The sequence below is a fragment of the Chelonia mydas genome, chromosome 5 (genome assembly GCF_015237465.2).
Source record: "Chelonia mydas isolate rCheMyd1 chromosome 5, rCheMyd1.pri.v2, whole genome shotgun sequence".
NCBI classification, from domain to species: Eukaryota; Metazoa; Chordata; order Testudines; family Cheloniidae; genus Chelonia; species Chelonia mydas.
In genome coordinates, this window is record NC_051245.2 from 132464509 (window position 1) to 132482633 (window position 18125).

Sequence of the window (18125 nt, forward strand, 5' to 3'; positions counted from 1 at the left end):
ATGATGTATCCTAGCTTTGTGGGGCCCCCTGTGGCGTGGTGGGGTGGCCCCAGCTCATTGCAAGGGAGGAGAGAGAACGACACGACAGTGCTCCGGAACAGTGGTTCTCAACCTGAGGTCCACGGACTACATCTAAGGGGGCTGTGAAATAATTAGATTGAACAACATTCAACTCTATTTATAGACAATAGATTTCCAAAGGGTCTGTGCCTCTATTTGAAATTTTCCAAGGAGTCTGCAAATGAAAAACAGTTGAAAACCTCTGCTCTGGAATCCTGAAGCTGTAGGTAGGACAGAAAGGAGCTTGCATAGAGCTGAACACCTGTGGGGTAGGCACTGTGTTTGGGGAGGGCAGGGCACCAGCTCAGGCTTTCCCCAGGGGAAACCAAGGACTTGCTGTAGAGGTCAGAAATCTCTGGGGAAAAGGAACGAGCCACTTTCGGGTGTAGATGATAAACAGAGCACTGACCCCCTTGAAGAACTATTCCTGTGAATTCGCTGGCTTTGTTCTTTGTTTCCCCCTCTTGCTTGTTTCCCCCCCTGTGATGGTCAGGTCATCTTGGCCCACTAGGTGATAGCTTGGTGATATAGGCAGAGAGCGCTCTCCCACTGCAACCCTTGAGCTTCCTGCTGCCTCACGCACGGTCCCATGATGACCCCATGCTCCAGGCCCCCAACCACCCATTGCTCCAGGTCCCCTTAAATCCCCCGGAGGGCCAGTTGGTAGGGACTCCCCTTTCTGCATCTCAGTTTCCCCTCCCACCTTTGCTCCGTTAGACTGCAAGCTCTTTGGGGCAGGAATAATCTCAGATTATGTCTGTACAGTGCTTAACTCAAGGGGGCCCTGATCATGGTGGGGATCTCTAGGTGCTACGTAATGATGAACTCCCATGCCACGGGGGCAAGAAGAGGTGGGGGGGGGGGGTGAGGGCTTGGGGGTAGGGGTGGTGTGGTGGTGGGACCTGGGGCAGAGCAGGGGTCGAGCACCCCCGGGAAGTTGGCGCCTCTGCCCCAGACTCCTCTGCCATCCCTATCTTCAGGGGCAGGCCTGTGGCTGCAGGGAGGTGCAGCCTCCCCATCGGCTGCCCACCACCTCCCTTGTCAGTTCCGCCATCCTAACGCTTCCCACCACCCACCCCAGGGCTGCCCCTCCTCCTACGCCAGGGCAATGGGGCACCAGGGCTGCCCACCCTGCTGGCAGGGGGCGTGAGACCCTGGCGTTCCCAGCACCCTGGAGCGCAGCTGGCACCAGAGCGGCGGCCAGGCGCCCAATGGGTCTGTGTGGGGAGGAGGGCAGCAGTGGCAGTGGCTGAGTTTTCGGCGCGGAGGGGAACATCTCAGCATCTCCTGAGGGAGGGCTCCCCACGTCCTGTCTGGCTACAGGCCTGCTGTGCAGGGGGCTGGAGCAGGGTGTATCGTGGGGGTGGTGAGAGCCATTGAACCAAACTGTAAACCCTGCATATGATGGAAACCGCCTCAAGCCAGGGGGCGCAGCAGCCCCCCATCACCCCGAGTTCCAGCACCTATGCTGCTGTGGAAGCTGGGCCCGTCGGGAGGTTGTCAACCCTTACCAGCGAGAGAGCCCCCAGTCTGTCCCCCTGAGCAGTGAGAGCAGGAGTCCAGAGGCCAGCCCTGCGCCGGGGGGAGATCGTCCCCCTCCCCGCACTGCATGGGGAGATCAGTGACTTCCCTCACTGGCCAGAAGGGTCAGTCGCCCCGGAGGAGCCTTGCTTTCAGCATTAGACAGCTCGTGTCAACCGAGAAGACAAAGGGGCGCGCTTCCAGAATGCTGCTGCAGGGAGGGGTTTGTTTCGGCTCTGGCCAGAGGGCCGCAGAGTGGTGGTGCAAGGGGAGAAGTCACGCACAGCACACAGGGAACCAGGACTCGTCTGGGAAACGGGCCTGGCAAAGGAGATAGCAGGCCCGGGGCTCTCCGCGTGGAATGTCACTCGGCACTATTTCTGTCCTGTGTCTGACGGCAGCGTCAGCAGGGACACGGTCACTGACAAGGAGAACAAAGACTGCATGCCACAGCTGTTAAGAAGCAGCACCCTGCCTGAACGGGGCTATATTTAGCCTGCACAAAGAAGCAGCTGCCTGGTGCTGTCTCTCAAGATGAAATGGAAAGCCACAAGGCGCTATGCACGGCCCTGCATCCAACGGCCCGTTTGCACTTTCCATTCCGAGTGTGATTGCGCCGAGACAAGGGGAAGGAGCTTCCCTGTGCCCTCTCGCCGCTCTGGCAGAAATAAAGTGTCAGGCCTGTTCCCGTAACGGCACTTCGTTTGGTCTAGCGGCATTTCCGATTGAAATGGCTGGAAGGCCTGGAGTGACTGACAATCTCAGCTCTGAGTTGATACACAGAATTAAACCTGCATCGCTGCATCCACTAGAAGTCTGATTCCTGACCAGCGTTGTAACACGCGTGTGCATCAGTAAGAACCAAGGTTAAGATTTTGTCACGGTTATTTTTAGTAAAAGTCACAGACAGGTCACGGGCAATAAAAAAAAATTCATGGAAGCCTTGACCTGTCCCTGATTTTTATTACAAATAACAGGGACAAAATGGGGCTGAGCCCCAGCCCCGCTGCAGGAGGGGAAAGGAGGGGGGAGTCCAGCCCTTGCCGCGGCTGCAGCTGGGAGCTCTGGGTCGCCCGTAGCTCACAGCGGCTGGGAGCTCCAGGTCCCCCCATGGTGTCTAGAAGCTGCGGGGGCCCCACCCTCACCCATGGCAGCTTGGACCCGGTCCAGACCATGGTGGCTGGGAGGTGTGAGGGGCCCCTCTGCTCATGGCAGCTCAGAGCTTCAGGGCCTCCGCCAGCTGACAGCTCCAGCCCTCCACACCGAGACTGAAGTGGAAAATGTCACGGAGGTCACAGAAGTCATGGATTCCACGAATTCTGTGATTTCAATGACATCATCTTAGTCTTAGCAACAATGCACGGTACTCTTATTTCACAAGAAAATTACAGCTGGTCGGAGAAATGTCGATGGGATAACATTCTGTCAGAATATGCAGTTCTATCACACTCAAAATGACATATGCAGCGTTGTTGTCGCCATGTTGGTCCCAGGATATGAGCTATACCTCACAAGATGGGGAGGGGAAAGGAGGGGGTGAGGTAATATCTTTTATTGACCAACTTCCGTTTCACCTCGAATTTAGCTGCAACCTCTTGACTACATTTCCCAGATTTCAAGAAGAGCTCTGTGTAAGCCAAAAGTTTTGTCTCTCTCACCAACAGAAGTTGTTCCAACAACAGATATTACCTCACACACCTTCTCTCACAAAATCAAATAATTTTTGCCAGAATTTCATTTTCGAAGAAAACCAGGGAGGAAAGTGTTCTGACAATGTCAAAACATCTCATTTCCAATTTTTTTGTTGTTTATTTTGTACTATAATATAAAATTTAAAAAGTCAAAATAGAAACAAAATGTTTTGACTGACAGGAAACAAATTTGTTTAGGAATTTTCCTTTGCATAGAACTTCAGAATTTTCAGGTTTGTTCCAATCTCAATCCTCCTCAAAATGGAATTTCTGTCCTCTGCACAGCTCTAAAGATAAGGTTGTGTACACACACACACACACACACACACACAATTCTTGGATCAATTTAAACTTGTCTGGATCAATTTAAACTTGTCTGGAACAACACTAGCTTTTCAGTGTCTGTTGCTAGTATCCTTTTCGGTACCATGGGAAGGGAGCATGTCTAGTGATTGGACATAAGAACAGCCATATTGGGTCAGAACTAAGGTCCATCTAGCCCGGTATCCTGTCTTCTGACAGTGGCCAATGCCAGGCACCACAGAGGGAATGAACAGAACAGGTCAGCATCAAGTGATCCATCCCGTTGCCCATTCCCAGCTTCTGGCAGTCACGGGCTAGGGACACTCTCAGAACATGCGGTTACATCCCTGCCCTTCCTGGCTAATAGCCATTGATAGACCTATACTCCATGAACTTATCTAGTTCTTTTTTGTACCCTGTTATAATTTTGGCCTTCACAACATCCTCTGGCAAGGAGTTCCACAGATTGACTGTCTGTTGTATGAAGAAACACTTCCTTTTGTTTCTTTTAAACCTGTTACCTATAAATTTCATTTGGTGACCCCATAGGTGCTGGAACTAGGGGTGCTGTGGATGCTGCCACGCCCCCTGGCTTGAAGTGGTTTCCATTCATATGCAGGGTTTACAGTTTGGTTCAGTGGCTCTCAGCACCCCTACTATACAAATTGTTCCAGCATCCCTGGGTAACACTGGTTATTGTGCTATGTGAAGGGGTAAATAATACCTCCTTATTCACTTTCTCCACACCAGTCACCATTTTATAGACTATCATTCCCCCCACCCCCCATTGGCTCTTTTCCAAGGTGAAAAGTCCAGTCTTTTTAATCTCTCCTCATCCGGAAGCCGTTCCATAGCCGTGAACATTTTTGTTGCCCTTTTCTGAACCTTTTCCAATTCCAATAGATCTTTTCGGAGATGAGGCAACCAGATTTGCAGGTGTCTGAGCGTCCCATGGATTTATATAAAGACAACATGATATTTACTGGCTCAATGTCTAGCCCTTCCTAATGGTTCCCAACATTCTGTTCGCTTTTTTGATTGTGGCTGCACACGGAGTGGGTGTTTTCAGAGAACTCTCCACAATGACTCCGAGATCTCTCTTGAGTGGTAACAGCCAATTTAGACCCCGTCACTCTGTATGTAGAGTTGGGATTATGTTTCCCGATGTGCATAATTTCGCACTTATCAACATTGAATTTCATCTGCCATCTGCTCCCGGGAACTAAAGCCAGGATTGTCCAGCATGTGCATGCAACTTTTGGGTTCTATTCCTGGCTCTGTCAACTTGGGCAAGTCACTTAACATCTCTGTGTCTAAATTTAATATAAATACATATCTACCTCCCCAGAGTGTTATAAATAGTTTAACTAGCTGTAAAGACAATTGGAAGGAATTATAATTCCTAATACCTCAGACTCTGGAGATGCTAAATGCCTATAATACTTTCATCCTGCACCACTGTAATAGCGTTCCCTATGGTCTTAAGAAAAGGAGGACTTGTGGCACCTTAGAGACGAACAAATTTATTTGAGCATAAGCTTTCGTGAGCTACAGCTCACTTCATCGGATGCTTATGCTCAAATAAATTTGTTCGTCTCTAAGGTGCCACAAGTCCTCCTGTCCTTTTTGCGGATACAGACGAACAGGGCTGCTGCTCTGAACCCTATTGTCTTACGGAGGCATGTTGGCTAGTTAGTTGTGCTGTGACTTGATATTTAAAGCATTTCTATTTTACACCGTGAGCACTGAATTCAGTCTTTCCATTTATCATCACGCCTCTGCCAAGGATAACAGCATTTTCCACGATATTTTTTCACTAACGATGCACTGACTATGGCGGAGGAAAGAGCCCCGAGCCCTCTGATGCGCACAGATCCACGCCAGAGCACAGGAATAGGGCAGCTTTCAGAGCCAGCGTAGGGGACAGCTCAGCTCCACCAGCCCTGCCCAGCCAAACCCCAACCCCAGAGCTGCATTCTCACAGACATGCCCGCTGACTAGATGCTGTGGGGAGGGAGTGGTGGGAGCTGAAAGGGGCTTCTGCTGGAGGGGGGCATGGTTTGGAGGGAGAAGTGAGACCAGAGAAGAGCTGCATGCTGAGAAGCCACAGGGAATTCATCAGAGCCAGCTCTTCTCTGCCCCCCCTCAGGTCAGATGGAGGCTGGAAGTGGGACTGAGCAGGGTTTTCCATGGGGGAGTATGGGCAGAATGGGACTGGGCCGGGGCAGAGGGGATGTTCAGTGAGGTTATGGGGCAGGGGAGGGGGTCACGCAGCCACAGAGGAGCTGAGCTCCAATGAGCTTCCTAAAGGTCAACTGAGGAATGCTGCCCTCCACCACTTCCCCTACCCGTGCCCACTAACCAGAAACCCTGCTCTCTTTCTTCTGTAATGCCCACGTAGCCTTGCTGCCCTACCCATAACCCCTCAGTATAGCCCTGCTCCCCACATCCCCTAACCCCAGCATCTTACTGCTCCTTCTACAAGTACCCCAGTTCTAGGCTCTGCCAGTGCGTGTGTCTCTGTAATTCACAGCTGATATCACGCCAAGGTTGGGCATTGAGTACACAGTGGCTGGCTGCCAGATGGCTCTGAAAGGGCATTTTCTGAGGAGGCTGGGTGCTGGGAGGGAAGACATGCCGGAGAAGGCGTGTGTGGATATGGCTACTGAGCTAGCTGGTGATTTCTGGGTTTTAGCGAATGCACCACTAGGAAATGAACCAGAGTGCTGTTCCTGAGGGAGGTTTGGTGTGGGAGTATTAACTGGTGCTCGGGCAGTCCAGGGCTAAAACATGCCAAGTGAAGGGCCTTCCGCCTTGTCCTTTGGGGGCTTATTCCACAGGTGAATAAATCCCATTGTGGAGACGTTTATCATGATATTCCCTCTTAGTTTAGCAGTTGCGAACCAGCTGAGCGGTGAACAGCAGAACAGCTAACAAAAGGAGTTTGCCTGGGATCTGCCTGAGAGGAGGTACGCTAAGGGCTGCATTAAGGAGGCTGTGTCGGTGAGTATCTGAGTGTTTGTTGTGAGGACAGTGTGACTGTGTGCTGTGTGCTTGATTGGTTGTTTGAAAAGGGCGGGAACTGGGTGTGCTTTGTTCCAGGTGTGCCTTAAGTGGGCCTGACTGCATAAAAAGCCAGTCAGTTGCAAACCAGCTGAGCAGCGAACAGCAGAGCAGCTAACAAAAGGAGTTTGCCTGGGAATTCGCCTGGGGAGAGCCCACTGAGGCTTACATCTTGCCGGATTCTCTGAGTAGTTACTACAACTCCTGAGAAGGAAGGTAATATGGATGGGGAGCGTTCAGCTGCTGTGACCTGCACTGGATGTGCCATGTTTGTCTTTCTTCCACAGGACAGAAGCAGCTTTGTCTGGACAAAGTGCAAGCTGGTCTCCATACTGGAAGAGAAGGTTCAAGGTCTGGAGCAACAGGTATCGACCCTGCGGGCACAAGGTTCTGAAGATTCAGAGCAGGCTGCACATTGGGGACAGAAGGATGGTGAAGAAATTTGGCATCGTGTGATCTCCAGAAGAAAAAAGGGGAGCGTCCAGATACCAGCAGGGCAGATACAGGTAAGTAACCATTTTCATGTTCTCTCCACAGGTACTAATGCGGAGAGTGGACCAGATGATACGTCTGAGGGAAGGGAGCAGAAGGAGACTCCGCCGATTGGAAGGCATGAGATGCGCTGTCCTAGGGTTGGGGGTTCCACGACCACCGCTCCTAAGAGAAGGAGGTGAGTGGTGGTGGTCGGGGACTCTCTCCTCAGGGGGACTGAGTCATCTATCTGCCGCCCAGACCGGGAAAACCGAGAAGTCTGCTGCTTGCCAGGGGCTAAGATTCGCGATGTGACGGAGAGACTGCCAAGACTCATCAAGCCCTCGGATCGCTACCCCTTCCTGCTTCTCCACGCGGGCACCAATGATACTGCCAAGAATGACCTTGAGCAGATCACTGCGGACTACGTGGCTCTGGGAAGAAGGATAAAGGAGTTTGAGGCGCAAGTGGTGTTCTCGTCTATCCTCCCCGTGGAAGGAAAAGGCCTGGGTAAAAACCGTCGAATCGTGGAAGTCAACGAATGGCTATGCAGGTGGTGTCGGAGAGAAGGCTTTGGATTCTTTGACCATGGGATGGGGTTCCAAGAAGGAGAAGTGCTAGGCGGAGATGGGCTCCACCTAACGAAGAGAGGGAAGAGCATCTTCGCAAGCAGGCTGGCTAACCTAGTGAGGAGGGCTTTAAACTAGGTTCACCGGGGGAAGGAGACCAAAGCCCTGAGGTAAGTGGGGAAATGGGAAACCGGAAGGAAGCACGAGCAGGAGCGCGTGAGAGGGGAGGGCTCCTGCCTCATACTGAGAACGAGGGGAGATCAGCAGGTTACCTCAAGTGCCTATATACAAATGCATGAAGCCTGGGAAACAAGCAGGGAGAACTGGAAGTCCTGGCACAGTCAAGGAATTATGATGTGATTGGAATAACAGAGACTTGGTGGGATAACTCCCATGACTGGAGTACTGTCATGGATGGATATAAACTGTTCAGGAAGGACAGGCGGGGCAGAAAAGGTGGGGGAGTTGCACTGTATGTAAGAGAGCAGTATGACTGCTCAGAGCTCAAGTATGAAACTGCAGAAAAACCTGAGAGTCTCTGGATTAAGTTTAGAAGTGTGAGCAACAAGGGTGATGTCATGGTAGGAGTCTGCTGTAGACCACCGGACCAGGGGGATAAGGTGGACGACGCTTTCTTCCGGCAACTCGCAGAAGTTACTAGATCGCAGGCCTTGGTTCTCATGGGAGACTTCAATCACCCTGATATCTGCTGGGAGAGCAATACAGTGGTGCACAGGCAATCCAGGAAGTTTTTGGAAAATGTAGGGGACAATTTCCTGGTGCAAGTGCTGGAGGAACCAGCTAGGGGCAGAGCTCTTCTTGACCTGCTGCTCACAAACTGGGAAGAATTAGTAGGGGAAGCAAAAGTGGATGGGAACCTGGGAGGCAGTGACCATGAGATGGTCGAGTTCCGGATCCTGACACAAGGAAGAAAGGAGAGCAGCAGAATACAGACCCTGGACTTCAGAAAAGCGGACTTTGACTCCCTCAGGGAACTGATGGGCAAGATCCCCTGGGAGAATAACATGAGGGGGAAAGGAGTCCAGGACAGCTGGCTGTATTTTAAAGAATCCTTATTGAGGTTACAGGGACAAACCATCCCAATGTGCAGAAAGAATAGTAAATATGGCAGGCGACCAGTTTGGCTTAACAGTGAAATCCTTGCTGCTCTTAAATACAAAAAAGAAGCTTACAAGAAGTGGCAGATTGGACAAATGACCAGGGATGAGTATAAAAATATTGCTCGGGCTTGCAGGAGTGAAATCAGGAAGGCCAAATCACACCTGGAGTTGCAGCTAGCAAGAGATGTTAAGAGTAACAAGAAGGGTTTCTTCAGGTATGGTAGCAACAAGAAGAAAGTCAAGGAAAGTGGGGGTCCCTTACTGAATGAGGGAGGCAATCTAGTGACAGAGGATGTGGAAAAAGCTAATGTACTAAATGCTTTTTTTGCCTCTGTCTTCACTAACAAGGTCAGCTCCCAGACTGCTGCACTGGGCAGCACAGCATGGGGAGAAGGTGACCAGTCCTCTGTGGAGAAAGAAGTGGTTCGGGACTATTTAGAAAAGCTAGACGAGCACAAGTCCATGGGGCCGGATGCGTTGCATCCGAGAGTGCTAAAGGAGTTGGCGGATGTGATTGCAGAGCCATTGGCCATTATCTTTGAAAACTCATGGCGATTGGGGGAGGTCCCAGATGACTGGAAAAAGGCTAATGTAGTGCCCATCTTTAACAAAGGGAAGAAGGAGGATCCTGGGAACTACAGGCCAGTCAGCCTCACCTCAGTCCCTGGAAAAATCATGGAGCAGGTCCTCAAGGAACCAATTCTGAAGCAGTTAGAGGAGAGGAAAGTGATCAGGAACAGTCAGCATGGATTCATCAAGGGCAAGTCATGCCTGACTAATCTAATAGCTTTCTATGACGAGATAACTGGCTCTGTGGATGAGGGAAAGCAGTGGACGTGTTGTTCCTTGACTTTAGCAAAGCTTTTGACATGATCTCCCATAGTATTCTTGCCAGCAAGTTAAAGAAGTATGGGCTGGATGAATGGACGATAAGGTGGATAGAAAGCTGGCTAGATCATCAGGGTCAACGGGTAGTGATCAATGGATCCATGTCTAGTTGGCAGCCGGTATCAAGCGGAGTGCCCCAAGGGTCGGTCCTGGAACCGGTTTTGTTCAATATCTTCATTAATGATCTGGAGGATGGCGTGGACTGCACCCTCAGCAAGTTTGCAGATGACACTAAACTGGGAGGAGTGGTAGATACGCTGAAGGGTAGGGATAGGATACAGAGGGACCTAGACAAATTGGAGGATTGGGCCAAAAGAAATCTGATGAGGTTCAACAAGAATGAGTGCAGAGTCCTGCACTTAGGATGGATGAATCCCATGCACTGCTACAGACTAGGGACCGAATGGCTTGGCAGCAGTTCTGCAGAAAAGGACCTAGGGGTTACAGTGGACGAGAAGCTGGATATGAGTCAACAGTGTGCCCTTGTTGCCAAGAAGGCCAATGGCATTTTGGGCTGTATAAGTAGGGGCATTGCCAGCAGATCAAGGGACGTAATTGTTCCCCTCTACTCGACACTGGTGAGGCCTCATCTGGAGTACTGTGTCCAGTTTTGGGCCCCACACTACAAGAAGGATGTGGAAAAATTGGAAAGAGTCCAGCGGAGGGCAACAAAAATTATTAGGGGACTGGAACACATGACTTATGAGGAGAGGCTGAGGGAACTGGGGATGTTTAGTCTTCAGAAGAGAAGAATGAGGGGGGATTTGGTAGCTGCTTTCAACTACCTGAAAGGGGGTTCCAAAGAGGATGGATCTAGACTGTTCTCAGTGGTAGCAGATGACAGAACAAGGAGTAATGGTCTCAAGTTGCAGTGGGGGAGATTTAGGTTGGATATTAGGAAAAACTTTTTCACTAGGAGGGTGGTGAAACACTGGAAAGCGTTACCTAGGGAGGTGGTGGAATCTCCTTCCCTAGAAGTTTTTAAGGTCAGGCTTGACAAAGCCCTGGCTGGGATGATTTAATTGGGGATTGGTCCTGCTTTGAGCAGGGGGTTGGACTAGATGACCTCCTGAGGTCCCTTCCAACCCTGATATTCTATGATTCTATCCCACTGATGCTAGTTATAACCTCTCGGTTGCACCAGAGCGTGTCGCTGCAGCCTTGTGCTTACACCCTTCATGTATTTGCAGGTGGTTATCACGATCCCCTTTCGTGCTCCCTTAACCAAGCTGTATGTATGTAGCTCATTTACTCTTCCCTCCCCAATACATTCCCATAGACCCAGAACCAGTCTGTTGTTTTACTGAACTGCCTCCAATTTGTCAGGATCTCTCTGGAGACATGGCACCTAGAACTGGGTACGTTATTCCACGTGCCATCACCCCAGAGGCCAACAGACAGAGGCCAACGTTCTCCTAAATGGGTACCTACACTCAGACTTCTAAACCCATATGCCATCCTCTCAGAATGAATCATTATGGGCATCTGTTTCTCCGCCAGCAAGGCCCTCGCCTATGGAGTCCTGCAAGGCTCAATCCTGTTCCCAAAGTCATTGGGACAGCTGATGAGCCAACACAGGCTTATGTGCCAGCAAGACGCAGATGACAGCCAGCTCCAGGTCTCCTTCCAACACGTGTAAAGACGCCATCCCTCAGCTCTCTCTGTGCCTAGCTCCAAAGGGTGGCTGGCTGGAGCCAAGCCCAAGCAACATTCAGGATGCTGACAGGAAGAGGGAAGAGCTTTGAGACCCTTCATATGTGATGGAGGAAGATCTGGCAGGACTTGGACAGTCTGGAGGTGGAGGAAGGAAAAGCTGATCCCCACATCAAGGGGCTCAGGGATGGGGAAATTGGGGGCATTGTCACCGTGGCATTGGACGGGGGAAACAGAAGGCTCAATAGGAAAAATAAGGAATGCCGTTTTAGCCACATTATGCTTAAGCTATCGGCTAGACGTTCAGGGGAGATGACAGAGCGAGAGCCTGGCCTGTGGACTGGTCAGCCAGGGTCAAGAGTGGAGAGGAACATCTCCGAGTCATCAGCACAGAGACTGCTTGAAAATATACAAGTGGGGTCGACGACCAGCCAGGGACAGGGCACATTGGGGACGAGGCCCCAGGACTGCGCAAGTCCCACAGGTAGTGGGAGAAGGGAAGAGGACCCACCAAGGAAGCAGTCGGCGTAGGAGGAGCGAAGAGCAGTCATGCGGGCTGAGGGAGGACAAGGAAGGAGTGAGCAATGCTCTCACACAGGAGTCAGGGAGGGTGGAGCTGTAGTTTTCCTGTGTGTGCTGCAATCTCTCACCCACACACGACTGTTAGGATGGATATTAGGAAAAACTTTTTCACTAGGAGGGTGGTGAAGCGCTGGAATGCGTTACCTAGGGAGGTGGTAGAATCTCCTTCCTTAGAAGTTTTTAAGGTCAGGCTTGACAAAGCTCTGGCTGGGATGATTTGATTGGGGATTGGTCCTGCTTTGAGCAGGGGGTTGGACTAGATGACCTCCTGAGGTCCCTTCCAACCCTGATATTCTAGGATTCTATGACTGCTTCCAAGAGCCGTGCTTGGTCTACATGACCAAATCTGGCTCCGGGTGCCAGTCTGGCATCTGCCCCTGCCGCCAGCTGGGGTTGAGGACAGCTGCCACACCGGTGGGATCAGCAGCAGCAGCTTGGAGGCTGCTGCACTCAACATCCAGATCTCAGACACAGCCGTTTCCGTCGTGTATGTGGGTCATGCTCTTCCTCCTCTGGACTGAGTCACGCCGCACAGTGGCCCTCACCCTAAAATCTCTGTTTGCCCCGGGGATCCTCTGCACTACAACACGTGTTACAACCAAAGCCACACGCAGCCATACCTCTCTTTTCTCCTGTGAAAGGGACCAGGTCTTCTCGATCTTTCATATCTTTCGCCTGCTTTTCTAGGTGGTCCAGAAGCTCATCCCTTTTGAATGGGCCAGTTGGTGTCTTTTTGGTCTGGTCTCTCTGTCTGAGTCCCACAGGCAGCAGGTCATTCTGGATTCAAAGAGCAGGACACCAAGATTAGCTATTCAGATTCAAACAAATGACCATCGTCTTTCCTCTCTCTTTTATTGAATTGTTTTCTTTGTGCACATCAGCCAACTTGTCTTGCAAATGGGAAAATGAATTCACTGTTGAACTCCAAATTCGTATTGTTCCAACACAATTTATGTAGATTTATCCTCTCAGTTCTCTGCCAGAGCACCCAGTTGCTGAACTTGGACTTGCTATTGCTACCGAGTGTAGACCAGAAGTTCTCTCTCCCCCGTCCCTTTAGGTTATAATGGTCTTTACCGGACCTCTACTCCCAGTTTACTACCTTGATCTATTTATCCATCAAGGGCCAAATCCTGCTCTCACTTGACTCCTGCAAGACAAGCAAGCAAGATTTGAGCCTCCCTATCCTCGTGTGTCAGCCTGAGGAGTGAAGAGAGCGGGCCCATGCGAGAAGGAACCTGCTACTCGGAGGGAGTTACGGGTGACAGCACGGAGATCTGGAGACCGTGCAGGCTGGGGGGTTGCATGTGTCAGAGCCCTATTTTTGAGCCAAGTCGGCTTGGCCCAGAAAATGTGCAAATTTGGGGTTTGACACATTTCCCGCGTGAAAACAGCCACGTCCGTGAATTACATGGAACAAGAGAAAAAGAGCATCAGGACTGTAAAATCCCCTGAGAGGAAATGACATGACAAACATACAGTGAGATTTCACACACATTTTCCCCTCCCGAGTGCTTTGCACAGCTTTAAGAGAGAGCCCAGTTACCTGCAAGGCTTTGTGGGGAAGGTCATTTTAGAAATATTGTCTCTATTATCTTACTGCAGAATAAAAATGTTATAGACCTCATGCCTTTTTAATGGTAACTACATAGTATGCAGTCATTGTAGCCACAGTGGGTAGGCAGCAATGGCCTGACATAGCAACACACTTAAGCACATGCTTACATTTAAGCAGAGGATAATCCCATTGAAGTCAACAGGATTACTGCCTGCTTGAAATGAAACACACACTTGAGTGCTTTGTTGGAACAGGGCCAAAATTTACATATTACAAAGTCTCATGAACTGGGAGCAAGAGATTGCTTTTTCCAATGTCTGCCTAATAAATGAAATAATTAGTTGCTAATTGATTCAAAATGCAAAAACCTACAAACCAGGCAGATTATTATAAGCATCTGATTCAGTCGCCACTAGCTGACTATGCAGAGAACCTTGCTGAACTGCAGCACGCTAATCGGCATGCTTTGGAATAGCTCTGCCCTTGGCTTTCTCAGACCTGATACCTTGAGAGGCCACGACCCATCACAGAATCATAGAATATCAGGGCTGGAAGGGACCTCAGGAGGGCATCTAGTCCAACCCCCTGCTCAAAGCAGGACCAACCCCAACTAAATCATCCCAGCCAGGGCTTTGTCAAGCCTGACCTTAAAAACTTCTAAGGAAGGAGATTCCACCACCTCCCTAGGTAACGCATTCCAGTGTTTCACCACCCTCTTAGTGAAAAAGTTTTTCCTAATATCCAACATAAACCTCCCCCACTGCAACTTGAGACCATTACTCCTCGTTCTGTCATCTGCTACCATTGAGAACAGTCTAGAGCCATCCTCTTTGGAACCCCCTTTGAGGTAGTTGAAGGCTGCTATCAAATCCCCCCTCACTCTTCTCTTCCGCAGACTAAACAATCCCAGTTCCCTCAGCCACTCCTCATAAATCATGTGTTCCAGTCCCCTAATCATTTTTGTTGACCTCCGCTGGACGTTTTCCAATTTTTCCACATCCTTCTTGTAATGTGGGGCCCAAAACTGGACACAGTACTCCAGATGAGGCCTCACCAGTGTCGAATAGAGGGGAACGATCACGTCCCTCGATCTGCTGGCAATGCCCCCACTTATACACCCCAAAATGCCATTGGCCTTCTTGGCAACAAGGGCACACTGTTGACTCATATCCAACTTCTCGTCCACTGTAACCCCTAGGTCCTTTTCTGCAGAACTGCTGCCGAGCCATTCGGTCCCTAGTCTGTAGCCGTGCATTGGATTCTTGCGTCCTAAGTGCAGGACTCTGCACTTGTCCTTGTTGAACCTCATCAGATTTCTTTGGCCCAATCCTCTAATTTGTCTAGGTCCCTCTGGATCTTATCCCTACCCTCCAGCATATCTACCTCTCCTCCCAGTTTAGTGTCATCTGCAAACTTGCTGAGGGTGCAGTCCACGCCATCCTCCAGATCATTAATGAAGATATTGAACAAAATCGTTTCCAGGACCAATCCTTGGGGCACTCTGCTTGATACTGGCTGCCAACTAGACATGGAGCCATTGATCACTACCCGTTGACCCTGATGATCTAACCAGCTTTCTATCCACCTTATCGTCCATTCATCCAGCCCATACTTCTTTAACTTGCTGGCAAGAATACTGTGGGAGACCATATCAAAAGCTTTGCTAAAGACCCATATACATAAAGACCCATATACGTTACCTTAGCTGCTCCGTACTGTGTCTTTGACTGATATTTTCTTTGATCATTAGCTTTCCCAGGACACTCTCTTGATCAGCCTCGTTAGGGGAAGCAATAAGTATAACCCAGGAAGATCACTGAATGTCTGATTCTTCTTTGTCTGTATCATGTCAATGGCACTTTTAATCCCCAGGGTAATCTGCACAACCCACTGCTTTCCCCTCAAATATTAAATGTGCATAACAGGGAGAGTCCTCATCCCACTGTACTTGGCATCACCCACCCTAGTATTGGAACAATCTGTTTGCCTGCCAGCTGGCTCTGTACAGGTTTTAGTGCGGCTATAAAATACTGTTCCAGCTAGATGGCTTCATTTAACTCCCTTGCACCCAACCACCCCATCATTTCCACATGTGGGACTTCTCTAGATTCTAGTGGCAGCTCTGACACGCAAGTGCTGGGGTGGTCAGCCAGGCTCCCATGGGATGTCACATGGGATGTCGGTACCACAGCCACTAGGTTCTGGAGTCTCTCTCTCTCTGGCCCAATGAGTATTTAATTATGTCTAGGAAGTGGAGAAGCTCCAACAGGAGACTTTAACAGATGCAAAGGCTAGAAAAGACCATTGTGATCATCTAGCCTGACCTCCTGTGTAACACAGGCCAGGGGACTGCCCCCAAATAATTCCTTGAGCAAATCTGATAGAAAAACACCCTATCCTGCTTTAAAAATGGTTGGTGATGGAGATTCCACCATGGTCCTTGGTAAATTGTTCCAGTGGTTGAGAGCACTCATTGTTAAAATGTAGGCCTCATTTCCCTCCTGAATGTGTCTGGCTTCCACTTCCAACCATTGGATGGTGATATACCTTGGCCTGCTAGATTGAAGAGCCCATTATTAAATATTTATTCCCCATGTAGGTACTTATAGACTGTAATCAAGTCACCTCTTAGCCTTCTCTTTGTTAAGCTAAATAGATTCACAGAGTTCAATCTATCACTATAGGTATGTCCATACTGCAAAGAAAACCGCATTGCACTGAAACTCAGAGCTGGGTCAAATGACACAGGCTTGTGGGGTTCAGGCTGTGGGGCTAAAAACAGCAGGGCAGACATTCCCACTCGTGCTGGAGCCCAGGTTCTGAAACCCAGGGAGGGGGGAGGGCCTCAGAGCCAGGCTCCAGCACAAGTGGGAACACATGCACTGGTATTTTCTGCAGCCTCAGCTCAAGTCAATTGACTCTGGCTCTGTGACTCAGCACCCTGACAGTTTGTTTGCAGTGTAGACACACCCTATAAAGCAGGTTTTCGAATCATTTTCGTGGCTCTTCTCTGAACCCTCCCCAATTTATCAACATCCCTCTTGAATTGTGGGCACCAGAACTGGACACAGCACTCCAGCAGTGGTTGCACCAATGCCAAATAGAGATAAAACAACCTCTCTTCTCCCACCTGACAAAAGTACCCTGTTTATGCAGCTCAGGATCTCACTAGCCCTTTTGGCCACAACATCATACTGGCAGCTCATGTTCACCTGTTTATCCATCACCACGACCCCAAAATCTTTTTCAGAATCACTGCTTTAAAGGACAGTCTCCCCCAGCCTGTAAGTACGGCCTGCATTCTTTGTTCCTAGAGGTATACAGTGACATTTAGCCATGTTAAAGCACATATTGTTAGTTTGTGCGCAGCTTGCCAAGCAATCAAGATCACTCTATAGTGGTGACCGGCCCTCTTCATTATTTACCACTCTCCAGTTTTGGGGTTATATGAAAACTTTATGATGATTTTATGTTTTCTTCCAGGTCATTCATAAAAATGTTAAATAGCAAAGGGCCAAGAACAGACCCCTGTTGGACCCCAGTAGAAACTCACCAGTTCGATGATGATTTTCTGTTCACAGTGACATTTTGAGACCAATCAGTTAATCAGCTTTTAATCCATTTAATGTGTGCCATGTTAAATGTATCTCTTTCTAGTTTTTTAATCAAAATATCATCTGGTACCAAGACAAATGCCTTACAGAACTTTAAGTATATTGCATCAACACCGTTACCTTTGTCAACCAAAGTGTAATCTGATCAAAAAAGATAACAAGTTAGTTTGACAGGATCTGTTTTCCATAATCCCATGTTGATTGGCATTAATCATATTACCCTCACTTTGATTCTTTATTAATCAAGGCCTGTATCAGCTACTCCATCTTCTAGCCTGGGATTGATGTCATACTGACAGGCCTATAATTACCCAGCTCGTCCCATTTACCATTTTTAAATATTGGCACAGCATTAGCTTTCTTCCAGTCTTCTGGAACTTTCTCAATGCTCCAAAACTTATTGAAAATCAACGTTAACAGTCCAGTGAGCTCCTCAGCCAGCTCTTTTAAAATTCTTGGATCTGAGTTATCTAGACCTGCTGATTTAAAAATGTCTAACTTTAGCAGTTGTTGTTAACGTCCTCCTAAGATACTAGTGGAATGAAGAGAGTACTATCATATGATATGACTTCACCTGCTTCTTCCCCAGAAATACAGAACAGAAATACGTATTGAATATTTCTGCATTATTATTGATTATTCTACCATTTTCATCTTGTAATGGACCAAAATGCACAAGAGCAAACTATCCCACTGCGTAGGAAAGATAGGAAATATGGCAAGAGACCACCCTGGCTTAACCAGAAGATCTTCAATGATCTAAAACTCAAAGAAGAGTCCTACAAAAAGTGGAAACTCAGTCAAATTACAAAGGATGAATATAAACAAATAACACAAGTATGCAGGGACAAAATTAGAAAAGCTAAGGCACAAAATGAGATCAAACTAGCTAGGGACATAAAAGGAAACAAGAAAACATTCTACAAATACATTAGAAGCAAGAGGAAGACCAAGGACAGAGTAGGCCAGATACTCAATGAGGGGGGAAAGACAATAACAGAAAATGTGGAAATGGCAGAGGTGCTTAATGC

General features: G+C 49.0%; 1 protein-coding gene across 4 annotated transcripts in view; it reads right to left on the reverse strand.

Moving 5' to 3' along the window:
• TMOD1 (tropomodulin 1) overlaps window positions 1-18125 on the reverse strand; it is a 75319-nt gene that overhangs the window by 37462 nt on the left and 19732 nt on the right. For all 4 annotated transcript variants that reach the window (XM_037902397.2, XM_037902395.2, XM_043547667.1 and 1 more), the window contains exon 3: window positions 12543-12699. In XM_037902397.2, coding sequence (XP_037758325.1) covers window positions 12543-12699 — 157 coding nt within the window. The remainder of the gene's footprint in view (window positions 1-12542; window positions 12700-18125) is intronic.